The 12,305-nt window shown below is 38.4% G+C and overlaps 1 protein-coding gene across 6 annotated transcripts in view; it reads right to left on the bottom strand.

Moving 5' to 3' along the window:
* The window catches only part of st8sia5 (ST8 alpha-N-acetyl-neuraminide alpha-2,8-sialyltransferase 5), a 43,852-nt gene that overhangs the window by 11,516 nt on the left and 20,031 nt on the right, over positions 1-12,305 (bottom strand). For 3 of the 6 annotated variants that reach the window (XM_057818911.1, XM_057818914.1, XM_057818916.1), the window contains 2 exons: positions 9,512-9,670; positions 1,394-1,538 (listed from right to left, as the gene is read on the bottom strand). In XM_057818911.1, the coding sequence (XP_057674894.1) occupies positions 1,394-1,538; positions 9,512-9,670 (304 nt within the window). The remainder of the gene's footprint in view (positions 1-1,393; positions 1,539-9,511; positions 9,671-12,305) is intronic. The other 3 variants (XM_057818913.1, XM_057818915.1, XM_057818917.1) reach the window with 1 other exon arrangement.

Below are 12,305 nucleotides of genomic sequence, written 5' to 3'. Positions count from 1 at the left end.
CAAAGGACCTTGTTTGTAAGTCGAAATAGTCGTATGTCGAGCAAAATTTTCCCATAAGAATACATTATAATTGAATTAAGTTGTTCCACAGCCCAAAAACCTACACTAAATCCTTAATAAATACTGCTGGTACTATTACAAATGCCAATTACACATAGCAAAATAAATAAGTTATTAATAAAAACAGGAATAATAAAATAAAAATAATAATTCCTGTAATAATGTAACAAATCGGGTTCTAATGTGGGGAATGTGTTTTGCGTAATTTACCTGAACGCACCGTGTGGCTGACGTGACAGAGTGAGAGAGGACTTTTTACTTTCAGTTTTCATGTTTAGCTACGGTTGACAGTAGACATGCTGTGTTGCAAAAGCTCTGAAATAAATGATTAAAAACCTTTTATTTCGGCGATAAAACCAATTTTTTGTGGCGATGTTACAATTATGATACTCGTCACCTTAACTTATAAAGACTGACGAACTGAGGTCGGAGGAGGACCGTCGAGATCGTAGACATTCTATGGCCGTATTTTCGAGCCAGTTCACGGACGCGCACAACACACTCATATTTTTCTATTATTTCCATCTTCATTTCAATGGTAAGCCTCACCTTTTTCCTTTTTTCACCCCCTGCACTAACATTCTTGGAACCCATGTTGACTTATCTAACAAGAAAATTCACCGTGCGTCCGTCTTACAGGAAAACAAACTGCAGCGCTGTCATAAATCGTCGTATTTCGAGCATGTCGTCGGATGTGGAAACAAATGGCGAGTCAAATTTTACGTCGAATGTCGAAAAGATCGTGTGTCTAAGCAATCGTATGTCGAGGTAGCACTGTACATATATAGGCCTACTGTATTTTATATGTGAGGGACTCCATTAAAAAATATGATTTATTTGCTATTTTTTAATAAATTCCTTTTGATTTTAATCGCAAATCACAGTTTGTCCCAGAATTTTTTTCTGTTAGTGAACGACTAAATCAAATATATACATAAGTGTGAATATTGTTAAACTTACCAAAAGCATTTAATCAATTTTACATACGAATCAATCAAGAGCGTATGTTTGGTCTCAACATTGGTAGAAACGATATAACAGCATAACCTGCATGTACTCGTTTTGCTGGGGACGGGACATTAAAAGGACCAAACAGATTTTACAGAACATAAAGTGCAGTTGCACAACCGTTTTTTTTCACTCCCACAACAGAATTGTTAAGTGGTTAAAAAAATAAATAAATAAAATATGAATAAACAATAGCGCCAGTCTTCCTGTTTGCATGTTTTCCCCATGCATGAGTGGGTTCTCACCGGGTACTCCCGCTTCCTCCCACATCCCCCAAAACACAGTACGGTGCAGTTTATAAAGCGGCATCCAGGCTATGACTCACATCTGGAAACATCTTGAAGACCTCAGTGGTGATGGGAAGGATGCCGCTGGTGTCCACCTCGTACCTTAGCTTGGTTCCGGCGGGGGTGTTCCTCTTGGTAGTAAAGAGGAAGGAAGGAGCGTTGCAGCAGCGAGACAACGACATCCTGGAACAAACCAACAGTCGTTATTTCAATGGAGGCAGTCACATTTGATTCAAACTCAGTTGCACTAATCATCGTGAAAACAGTTACTGTTGAATATAATAAGTATCTGAAGCAGAGAAAAAGCCACAAGTTCATTGTTCAGTATCTTAATCGCTCAAAAATGTGTTAATTTGAACAAATTATATGGATTTGGTGTTATATATTTTTATTTTCTAATTATTTGGAGAGTGACCCCCCAAAAACCCAAAACACATCGATATTCGTCCCGTAGAGAATTACCGTATTTTTCGGACTATAAGTCGCACCTGAGTGTAAGTCGCACCAGCCATAAAATGCTCAACGAAGAGGACAAAAACATATATACAGTGGGGCAAATAAGTATTTAGTCAACCACCAATTGTGCAAGTTCTCCTACTTGAAAAGATTAGAGAGGCCTGTAATTGTCAACATGCGTAAACCTCAACCATGAGGGACAGAATGTGGGAAAAAAAAACAAACAGAAAATCACATTGTTTGATTTTTAAAGAATTTATTTCCAAATTAGAGTGGAAAATAAGTATTTGGTCACCTACAAACAAGCAAGATTTCTGGCTGTCAAAGAGGTCTAACTTCTTCTAACGAGGCCTAACGAGGCTCCACTCGTTACCTGTATTCATGGCAACTGTTTTAACTCATTATCGGTATAAAAGACATCTGTCCACAATCTCAGTCTGTCACACTCCAAACTCCACTATGGCCAAGACCAAAGAGCTGTCGAAGGACACCAGAGACAAAATTGTAGACCTGCACCAGGCTGGGAAGACTGAATCTGCAATAGGTAAAACGCTTGGTGTAAAGAAATCAACTGTGGAAGCAATTATTAGAAAATGGAAGACATACAAGACCACCTATAATCTCCCTCGATCTGGGGCTCCATGCAAGATCTCACCCCGTGGCGTCAAAATGATAACAAGAACGGTGAGCAAAAATCCCAGAACCACATGACCTACAGAGAGCTGGGACCACGGTAACAAAGGCTACTATCAGTAACACAATGTCCCGCCAGGGACTCAAATCCTGCACTGCCAGATGTGTCCCCCTGCTGAAGACAGTACGCGTCCAGGCCCATCTGCGGGTCGCTAGAGAGCATTTGGATGATCCAGAAGAGGACTGGGAGAATGTGTTATGGTCAGCTGAAACCAAAATAGAACTTTTTGGTAGAAACACAGGTTCTCGTGTTTGGAGGAGAAAGAATACTGAATTGCATCCGAAGAACACCATACCCACTGTGAAGCATGGGGGTGGAAACATCATGCTTTGGGGCTGTCTTTCTGCAAAGGGACCAGGACGACTGGTCTGTGTAAAGGAAAGAATGAATGGGGCCATGTATCGAGAGATTTTGAGTGAAAATCTCCTTCCATCAGCAAGGGCATTGAAGATGAGACGTGGCTGGGTCTTTCAGCATGACAATGATCCCAAACACAAAGCCAGGGCAACAAAGGAGTGGCTTTGTAAGAGGCATTTCAAGGTCCTGGAGTGGCCTAGCCAGTCTCCAGATCTCAACCCCATAGAAAATCTGTGGAGGGAGTTGAAAGTCCTTGTTGCCCAATGACAGCCCCGAAATATCACTCCTCTAGAGGAGATCTGCATGGAGGAATGGGCCAAAATACCAGCAACAGTGTGTGAAAAGCTTGTGAAGAGTTACAGAAAATGTTTGGCCTCCGTTATTGCCAACAAAGGGTACATAACAAAGTATCGAGATGAACTTTTGGTATCGACCAAATACTTATTTTCCACCATGATTTGCAAATAAATTCTTTAAAAATCAAACAGTGTGATTTTCTGTTTTTTTTTTCACATTCTGTCTTTCATGGTTGAGGTTTACCCATGTGGACGATTACAAGCCTCTCTAATATTTTCAAGTGGGAGAACTTGCACAATTAGTTGTTGACTAAATACTTATTTGGCTGACTGTAAGTCGCACCTGAGTATAAGTCGCATTTTGGGGGGAAATTTACTTGATAAAATCCCACACATGGAACAGATATGTCATTTTGAAAGGCAATTTAAAATAAAAATACAATAAAGAACTACCCCGGTAGACGAGAGGGTTCTGACTGTTGTTTGCGCTTATGCACCGAACAGCAGCTCAGAGTACCCAGCCTTTTTGGAGTCTTTGGAGGGTGTACTGCAGAGCACCCCCTCTGGGGACTCCCTCGTTCTCCTGGGGGACTTCAACGCTCACAAGGGCAATGACAGTGAGACCTGGAGGGGCGTGATTGTGAGGAACGGCCCCCTCGATCAGAACCCAAGTAGTGTTTTGTTATTGGACTTCTGTGCTCATCACGGTTTGTCCATAACAAACACCATGTTCAAACATAGGGATGTCCATATGAGCACTTGGCACCAGGACACCCTAGGCCGCAGTTCAATGATCGACTTTGTAATCGTATCTAAAACTGATTTTACCATGGATTTTAACATATTCTCGGCTCTCCTGTTCGCCATCTATGTTGTTGTGGAGACGACTTCCGACGCGGAAGACTGACTTTGCTCGATAAGAACACGTCACGCACATAAAGCAAAATCTGATTGGACGGATGATTTCGTACTGGTTCGAGAGGCCGTTAAGAAGGTGGGTCCCAGACTATTCTCACAGTGTTTGAAAAATACAGGGAGAACAGTATGGCCGTGCCAGGCAAACAAACCCATGCTCCACCTCTGATTACTAAACAAGAAAAAAGGTGACTTTTTTCCGGATCAATTAATTTTATTATGACAGAACACAAAATTCTGTGGGTCCTGAAAGATCAGATGAAATGCTCTTAAAGGACAGCTGAATAGTTCAATTCTCAAGTGTTTTACTCGCCTCAGTGGTATTGAATGCGTTATTCACTGTCTCAAAACTCATATTACAAAAAAAAAAAAAAAATGAATTGACAGCGTTGTTTTTGAGTTACAGCCATAGCAACACCTTAGCGACGAGGGATACGCTCCACTGCTGGCCGCGACCCGACGACGTTATCATATGCTGTCATTTTTTTTTTTCAGTTGTTCTTTGTGACATGTTTGTACTCTCAGTTGAAGTTTTGTTGCACTGTTTGTTGCCCGGATAAAGGCCACGTTATGCACATTCTATTTTGATGTAGTTTTTTTTTTTATCTTCAGAATACAAATGACATCAAATTTCAGATTTCTTTATTGCATTTTTATAATTTTATCAAAGCAATTAAACTTAATTCATTATAATTGTAATAGTTAAACTTGAGGGCGTATCAGACAACAACAAGTAGTCATGTGCTGCGTCATTATCTACAGAATGCAGTGCAAGGAAAATAAACATTTAATTATGAAGGCTCATTATGTATTTATAGCCAACTTATAGACGGGCGCAGTTATGGTTTGACTCTAAAAAAAATTGCAACAAAAGGTTTCTCAACTGTTTTTTGTACTATTAGGTGTACTAAATAACATAACAAAAGTTTACCAAAATATGACCACCGGAAATGTCAAAATTTCAAGATGGCCGCCGCCAGGTCTTTAACAGATCATTATTCCTCCATTAATCATCCTAAATAAGTACTTGTGGTGTCTATTCATATGTTTTGGTTAACCAAGAATCAAATTAACTTACATAAAGTATAGAGAAATGATTACAGGTACGTACAACAATGTATCAAAATTGGTATTTAAGTTCAAAATTAAGAAGGTTTTCCAATATAACCAGACATTTCCCCATTTTCTACGTGCCATAATTTGCCCAGCATTGGTGAGTTTACTCATACTTCAAATTATGTTAAACTTTCAGCATTATGTTGGGAAATTAATGCATTATGACTGTGTGGTACTGTGAAATTATTCAAAACAGGTACGCCACGAGAAGGCTCAGTTTGACTAACTCCTTTTTTTTTTTTTTTAATATATATATATATTTTTTTAAGTTTTTTGTTTTTTTCTGTCATGCTTCTGCATTTGTTTACTTTCCTGTATTTTTTGTTTTGTTTTTACACGCACCAGATTTAAAAATCGTTGTCACACTCTTCCTCCCATAGAGATCGATTTTGCGGATTCTCACAATTTTCGACTTGACATGTTCCACAAACAGGCATGCATGACAATCCATATCGTCTGCAACTACACCGTTGTGTTCAGCAGGCAGTTGTGCAGTCACAGTGGACCATATGCAGGAGGCTTTCTGGGGCAGCAGTAGGGATGGGAATTGATACGATTTTTACGATTCCGATTCCATTATCGATATTGCTTAACGATTCGATTCTTTATTGATTCTCTTATCGATTCTAATTTCGGGAAAAAGAAGAACAAACATTTTGATTGGCATCAAGTTTGTTTAATCAGAAGTAACAACCTTACAAACTCACAACGAGGTCAAAAGAGGCCCAAAGCCTCAATGTTAACTGTGGCAATAAGTGGCAAATGCACAAGAATGTGTAACATTTTACTGAAACATTTTTCTAATAGAAATAAAAAATATTGGTATATTTTGGCTTATAGGTCGTTGTTCTGCCTTTGGCAATGTCCCCAAACTTTTTCCTGTGAGGGCCAAATAATTTTTCCCTTCTCTGATGAGAGGCCGGGGTCAGTTTGTAACAGAAAAAGTGTGACGATTGCAGGAGTGCGTAAATGTAAAAAAAAAATGATTGTTTTTCAGAAAGCCACAGTCAAATAACCCTCTGTGGATTCTTCATGGAACAAAAGTAAATAAAATAAAAATAATAATATAATATAATAATAATAAATAATAATAGCACTATTAATTAAATAGATAATAACCAAATAACCTTCTCTGACTTATTCACTGAAAAAGGCCAGGAAATAAATAACACTACTGAGGGAGAAAAAAACAAAAAAAATTCAAAATGCTCTCTGGAATTGTTCAGGGGGTCGGACCAAATATGGAGCCGCGGGCCGTAGTTTGGGGACCCCTGTTTTTATTTACCAGTATATTGAAATGCATGCCTTTTAGTTTTTATGGCGCTTTCACGCTCAAGTGGTGGCGCCCTCGCGCTACCTCACGCGAAGAAGAGCGCGCTCACGTGAAGAAGAGCGCGCTTACACGCGAAGAAGACGAAATGCACATCCAAGCAAGTGAGCGAGTTAGTGAGAAAGGGAAACACTGCCACGAGCCTACGTTCTTTGTTAATGTTTGTAAAACATCTACAAAGCCAACGCCCGTATGTATCATCTTCTGTGTTGTTGTTGTGTGTTTCCACTCGCGATCGGACACTTAAATCCAGTTGTGTAGTGGTTTAAACGATGTGCTAATGCTAGCGAACGCATGCTAACTGTTTGTTATTACTGTGTTAGCAGCTAATCATCGCTGATTTACGTTGATGCAAACCTGTTTGTTATTGGGGACGAAATTGATTTGTTTCATTTCTATTTTTAGTTTCAAGTGATGGTTGAATAAAGTCAGCAAATTATTATACCAACGTCTTCTGCATCGTCATTTGGGAGTTTAGCTAGCTGTATAGCCAGGACTGAGCCTTAGCGTCTCGGTGAGGACAGTGCAGTCTATTCCCTCCCGATGCAGTTATTTCCATCTCGCAATGACTGCAAGTCGCTTTGTTGTAATTTTTCCTCGTGAAGTGAAGACACACTTTCGAGCGTTCGAACCTACGTGCTGTCATTGTTATGTTTACGGCGGCAATGCTCGTGCTAAACTATCGTAACCTTTCATTTTCACCCTTTTTCCTGGTGAAGTGTAGCCAAACTTTGAAGCGAGTGGTTCTTGGCGCCATGCTAGTTTGATGCGTCTGGACAACAAGACACGTCACGACGCAATATGCGTCTTTAGGGATCGTTAAGGCTTTTTCATTGTGATGTCGAGGCCTCGAAACACTCGGAACCGGTTCCGAATTGGAATCGGATTTCGATTCCCATCCCTAGGCAGCAGTTTTGTTGGTCATAACTGGCACAAAGTTACTGTCCTCCCATTTCCATCCCCAATCCAACGGATTCATGTCCTTCGCCATTTCGGTCCAGACAATGATCTGGTAATAGACTCTTTGGCAGTGATATGTAGTAACAGACTCTGTAGGAGGTAGCTGTTCTGGGTTGACAAATGATTTGGCAGACACAATTTTCTTGCTGAGATGTTTGCAGCACAAAGATACAAGAGAATCTGTATCTTTGACACTAAACATAAGAACCATCACCCGTCTCCGAAGGTCTTCTATGACATTCTTTGCTTGATTAGGGAGCAGAAACCCGTTTGCGCCAGTCTGGATGGTTGAACCAGCTTTCACAAGTTTCTGGAACACAGACTTTTCCTTCATGCATGATATGCATCATTCCCTGCCACCCAGGGGTTTCTTGTTTGAAGTTTAGCAACATTGGACTTAATATCACTTTTAATAAACCGTGCTGCTGTCTCAATGATCACTTGTTTCTGTGATTCCTCGTCCTTTGCTTGGGCTTTGAAATAAGATCACAGTATCTGTGATGTCCTTTCCCTCACTGTCACTGTGTCTTGGAGACCTTCACCTTCAGCAAAATGTGCACTGTCCCCATACTTTTCTTTTAGCTTTGTTTTGAGGTAGGCCTTTCCAAATGGTTTGGAATCTGTATTTGACATAAATTCCTTCATCTTATCTTGCAAATGTGTAACTGTCAACTAACTGTTCCTCATCATTGTTCTTAAGGTAAGAGCAAACCCTCATGAACGCCTGCTCCTGATCATCATTTTTGGGCCGGCCAGACTTTGCCTCTGGGTTGTTCTGGAACTGTAGTGGTGGTAATTTCCCAGTCCGGAAATTAATACTGCATGTGTGATGGTAAACACTATCCAGAGCATATAGATCACGGGCATAAAACTCAATTCTGCCCTTGACGGTGAAGGCCCATTCATCGGAGCGACTCTCACAATACTCAAGAATGGACTTGACAAATGTATCTGTCTTAAAATTGCTACACTCTGCTCTTCCATGTGTCACTGTAACCCCACAAAATAAACAGTCAGTTTGGCTGTTGAAAGGACCAATTATTACTCTGGCACTTCTCGTTGGGAGCTCTACTTTGGTTTTGTTTTGCCTTTGAATGTTTTTTGGGATTTACCTACTGTTGTCGACAGTTTGAGTGTACTTTTTCACCAGCCGAAATGACTGTCATCCCCTCTTTGGACACTTGCACTATTGATTCCATCAGCTCCCTTCTGACGTACTTCAACCATATCTGAAGCGTCTTTTATTTCTTCATGGCAGATTTTGCAAGGCTTTTTCCATCAAGAAAGAATAATAATAAAATGGGATGGACATTTTTTTATCATTAGTTTATATACCTTGAAATGGGTTATCATTTTAAAGGTTTCGTGAAATTAATATAGCAAAATATATAATTTCCATATTAACTAATTGTATATCAGATTCCTTGGTCCCAAAAATACAGGGTTAGGCACAAAAAGTACTTGTTTATGATAAATAATGACGGAGTTAGGCTATTTTAATGTTTTTTGGACCATCTTGGATGCCATCTTGAAAATAACACCTTTCCAGTGGTCATATTTTGGTAAACTTTTGATATGTTATTAAGTACACCTAATACTACAAAAAACAGTTGAGAAACCTTTTGTTGGAATTTTTTAGGGTTAGGTACCTTTTTTTCATAATTGCACCCATCTATTAGTCATTTTGATAGTAGGCTGATATACATAATATAGATACATACAACATGTGTTGCCTTCAATATAATGCTTATATAAGGCCTTTAATTTTTTGCGGCTCCAGACATATTTGTTTTTAATTATTTTGGCTTAATATGGCTCTTTCAACATTTTGGGTTGCCGACCCCTGGGTTAATCCACCTGATTTCTTTTCTTTTTTACTTTAATTTTACTTTCTCCAGATATGACTTTCATCAGGCAACCAATTATATGACAAAACCACCAGTTGATGTTTGTAAAAACAAAAGTTTGTTGCATGCCGTTAAGCTTTTTTGCATCAGCCTCATTGAGGCACGTTTTGCAGAGGCGATCTTACTTGAAATTGCTGGCCTCCTCCTTGTTCTGCTCCCACTTACACACCTGCAGGTTGCGCCATCTCTCAAACAGATCAGAGGTTTTGACCCTGGCAGACAGGCAGAGAGACTTGTGGAGTGAAGAAGGATACCCGTGACCATGTATTTTCCGATTATTGTTTCTACATAGGGCGGTAAATCCAAGACAAAACACAACAGGACAAGGCAAACATTATAAAGACATCAGTAAAAGCCAAGGGCTCTGGGACTCGGGAGCAAAAAATGGAGCAGCAAAATTTCACTGATTACTCTGGCGAAGACAGTGGCTGAAAATAAATTGTCCTTGAACTGACATTTCCTGGGAAATGACTATGAAGCTTTTGGCTTGTAGCCTGTAAAACAATATGAAACACTTCATTTGAATCCTCAGTGATTTTTGTATTGAATGAAAGGTTTTAAGGATTTTTTGCTTTTAGTTCAACTTTAACTCTTCTGTGTTATTACATTATATGCATTAAGCAACTTTTGGACAACCGAGTACTTTGATTTGGATCTCAATTTTAGAATGGTCGGCTATTTAAATGATACATTAAAACATTCCTGCAGAGTGAATAGAGGAGGACAAGTTCATTTGTGCCAATGATTTTTCTCATTTCGCCCCCTAACTTGTAGCGATAAAATTGAAATTAAATATGCTTCAATTTGCATGTCCATGATGCTATTTGCAACAATCATTCTTACTAACACTGGTCTACAAAAAAAATGTGGGGAAATTTCTCTTTTTTTTCAACCGAGTTAGGGACAATTTGTACGGTTTCAATCAGGTCAGATTTTTACGTAATTAGATTTTTTTTTTTAATCGGATTTTCTGACTGAATCGATTACATTTCGGTGACATCATCAGTTGATTTTCATTAGTACTGTATCTGTCATTCAAAGCAGGTTTTGGAAGCGAAAAATCTTATTCTACAAGTATATATTCATTATATATTACAAAAGAAATGTTTTTTTTTAAGTAATAGAAATTAGTAGAGTTAAGTACGTTAGCGTAGTTCAGAAAGTTGACCTGATTGAGCAAAGCCAATGTGATTTTTGGATTGAGCACATTAAAATAATCATAAATCATCTAACAAAACTCATAAAATGAATATAAAATAAAACATATTTAGTGTTGACCAGTGTCATAAAACAAAATGAATCCAATTCAGTGGTACCGCTACTCACGAACACGGCTACATACAAAACTTTCAGGATAAGACACAACTCAACGGGAAAATATTTCCTCTCGTTACGAAAGAAATTTCAGGCTACGTAAGGCAAACTTACAGCATGGGTTTACTGAGCGTAACATACTTATATGCTGTTCTGCCAGTGGCTATTGCCTAGCATTCCTGGCATCCAATTGGCTATGGGACCTCTACTGTTTGTGTATGTGTGTATCCCAGTGTCCTCTTCATTCGCCCCTTGTGTTCCGACAGCTTTACCTGAGTGTATAAACTTTTATTCTTTACTCTATTCTTGTTTTTTTACATTATGCAGAACTCTGACTTTGTGTTTATTGTGCAATAATGTAATTGTAACATGTATTTGTTAAATGTATTGATGCATTTTTATGAATTATAAAAGATTTATGTCTGAATTTTGGAGGGCTTGGAATGGATTAGAGCATTTCCAGGGAAAACACGTCTTTACTTACAGAATTTTGAAGCTACGAAACTACTTCCAGAACCAATTAATTTCATAAGTATAGGTACCACTGTATCGGAAAATCATGTCAGACTAAGACAGCAGCCAGCAAGATCATATTCAAAGTTGATCTTGGATTATATACCATTTAATAAATTGTGACAATTCATAATGTATATAATTTACTTTATATATTTTGTCGTTTTTATAGTCTAATGGTTTTGGTATGCTGTCATACATATTTCATTTAATCTGAATAATAACTGACAGAGGTGGGTAGTAATGCATTACATGTACTCCGTTACATTTACTTGAGAAACGTTTTGAGAAAAATGTACTTCTAAGAGTAGTTTTACTGAGCAATTCTTTTTACTTTTACTTTAGAAGATTTGTGAAGAAAAAACGCCACTCTTACTCCGCTACTTTGAGCTACACAAGAGTCATAACATTTTTCCTCTTTTTTAAAAATATTAAACTCATTTATCTATTTTGCCAGTGATGCCAAGAGTAGCTCTACCAATAACACCAATGAGACGTCGCACCAATAATCACATGACTCCACAATACCAATCAGACGCAAGCTCGCCGTTCAATGTTCACGCCAGTCTGTTCAATCATGTGGTGTCTTTAAAGCACTGTAAAAAATGAAGTATTTGACAAAGAGGGCTGCCCTCAACAATACTCGAAAGCGCAGATTTTAACCTCTCCCCCCAGTTTTTATATGGCACCTATTGACCATGAAAAACTGGAGATTTGATCCTTTTAATTTCATTATAGGAATTATAAAGGAACTATTCACTATTCAAACTAGGAACTATTTTCTCCACCAGAGGGCATTCACGCTCTTTGGGAGAGTAATGCTTCATTTATGTATTTTTTTCCCGTCAGAATTCAACGATTTTTTTTTTTTCCCTTTGGCTTAATGTGGTTATGTAATGGGTTATTGTACAGTATCATTATAAGAACAGTTCATATAGATAACATGTGCTCATAAAAAAAAATAAATAAATGAAAATAAACAAAAATGTGACCAGTTCCTCACAATGTTACTTGAGTATTCTTTTCACCAAATACTTTTTTACTTGTACTTGAGTATATTTTTGGATGACTACTTTTACTTTTATTTGAGTA

Source organism: Corythoichthys intestinalis, chromosome 17, assembly GCF_030265065.1.
Source record: "Corythoichthys intestinalis isolate RoL2023-P3 chromosome 17, ASM3026506v1, whole genome shotgun sequence".
In the NCBI taxonomy this organism is placed as follows: domain Eukaryota; kingdom Metazoa; phylum Chordata; class Actinopteri; order Syngnathiformes; family Syngnathidae; genus Corythoichthys; species Corythoichthys intestinalis.
Note: the sequence above shows the minus strand (reverse complement) of the source record. Positions and strands in the feature narration are given on the sequence as shown.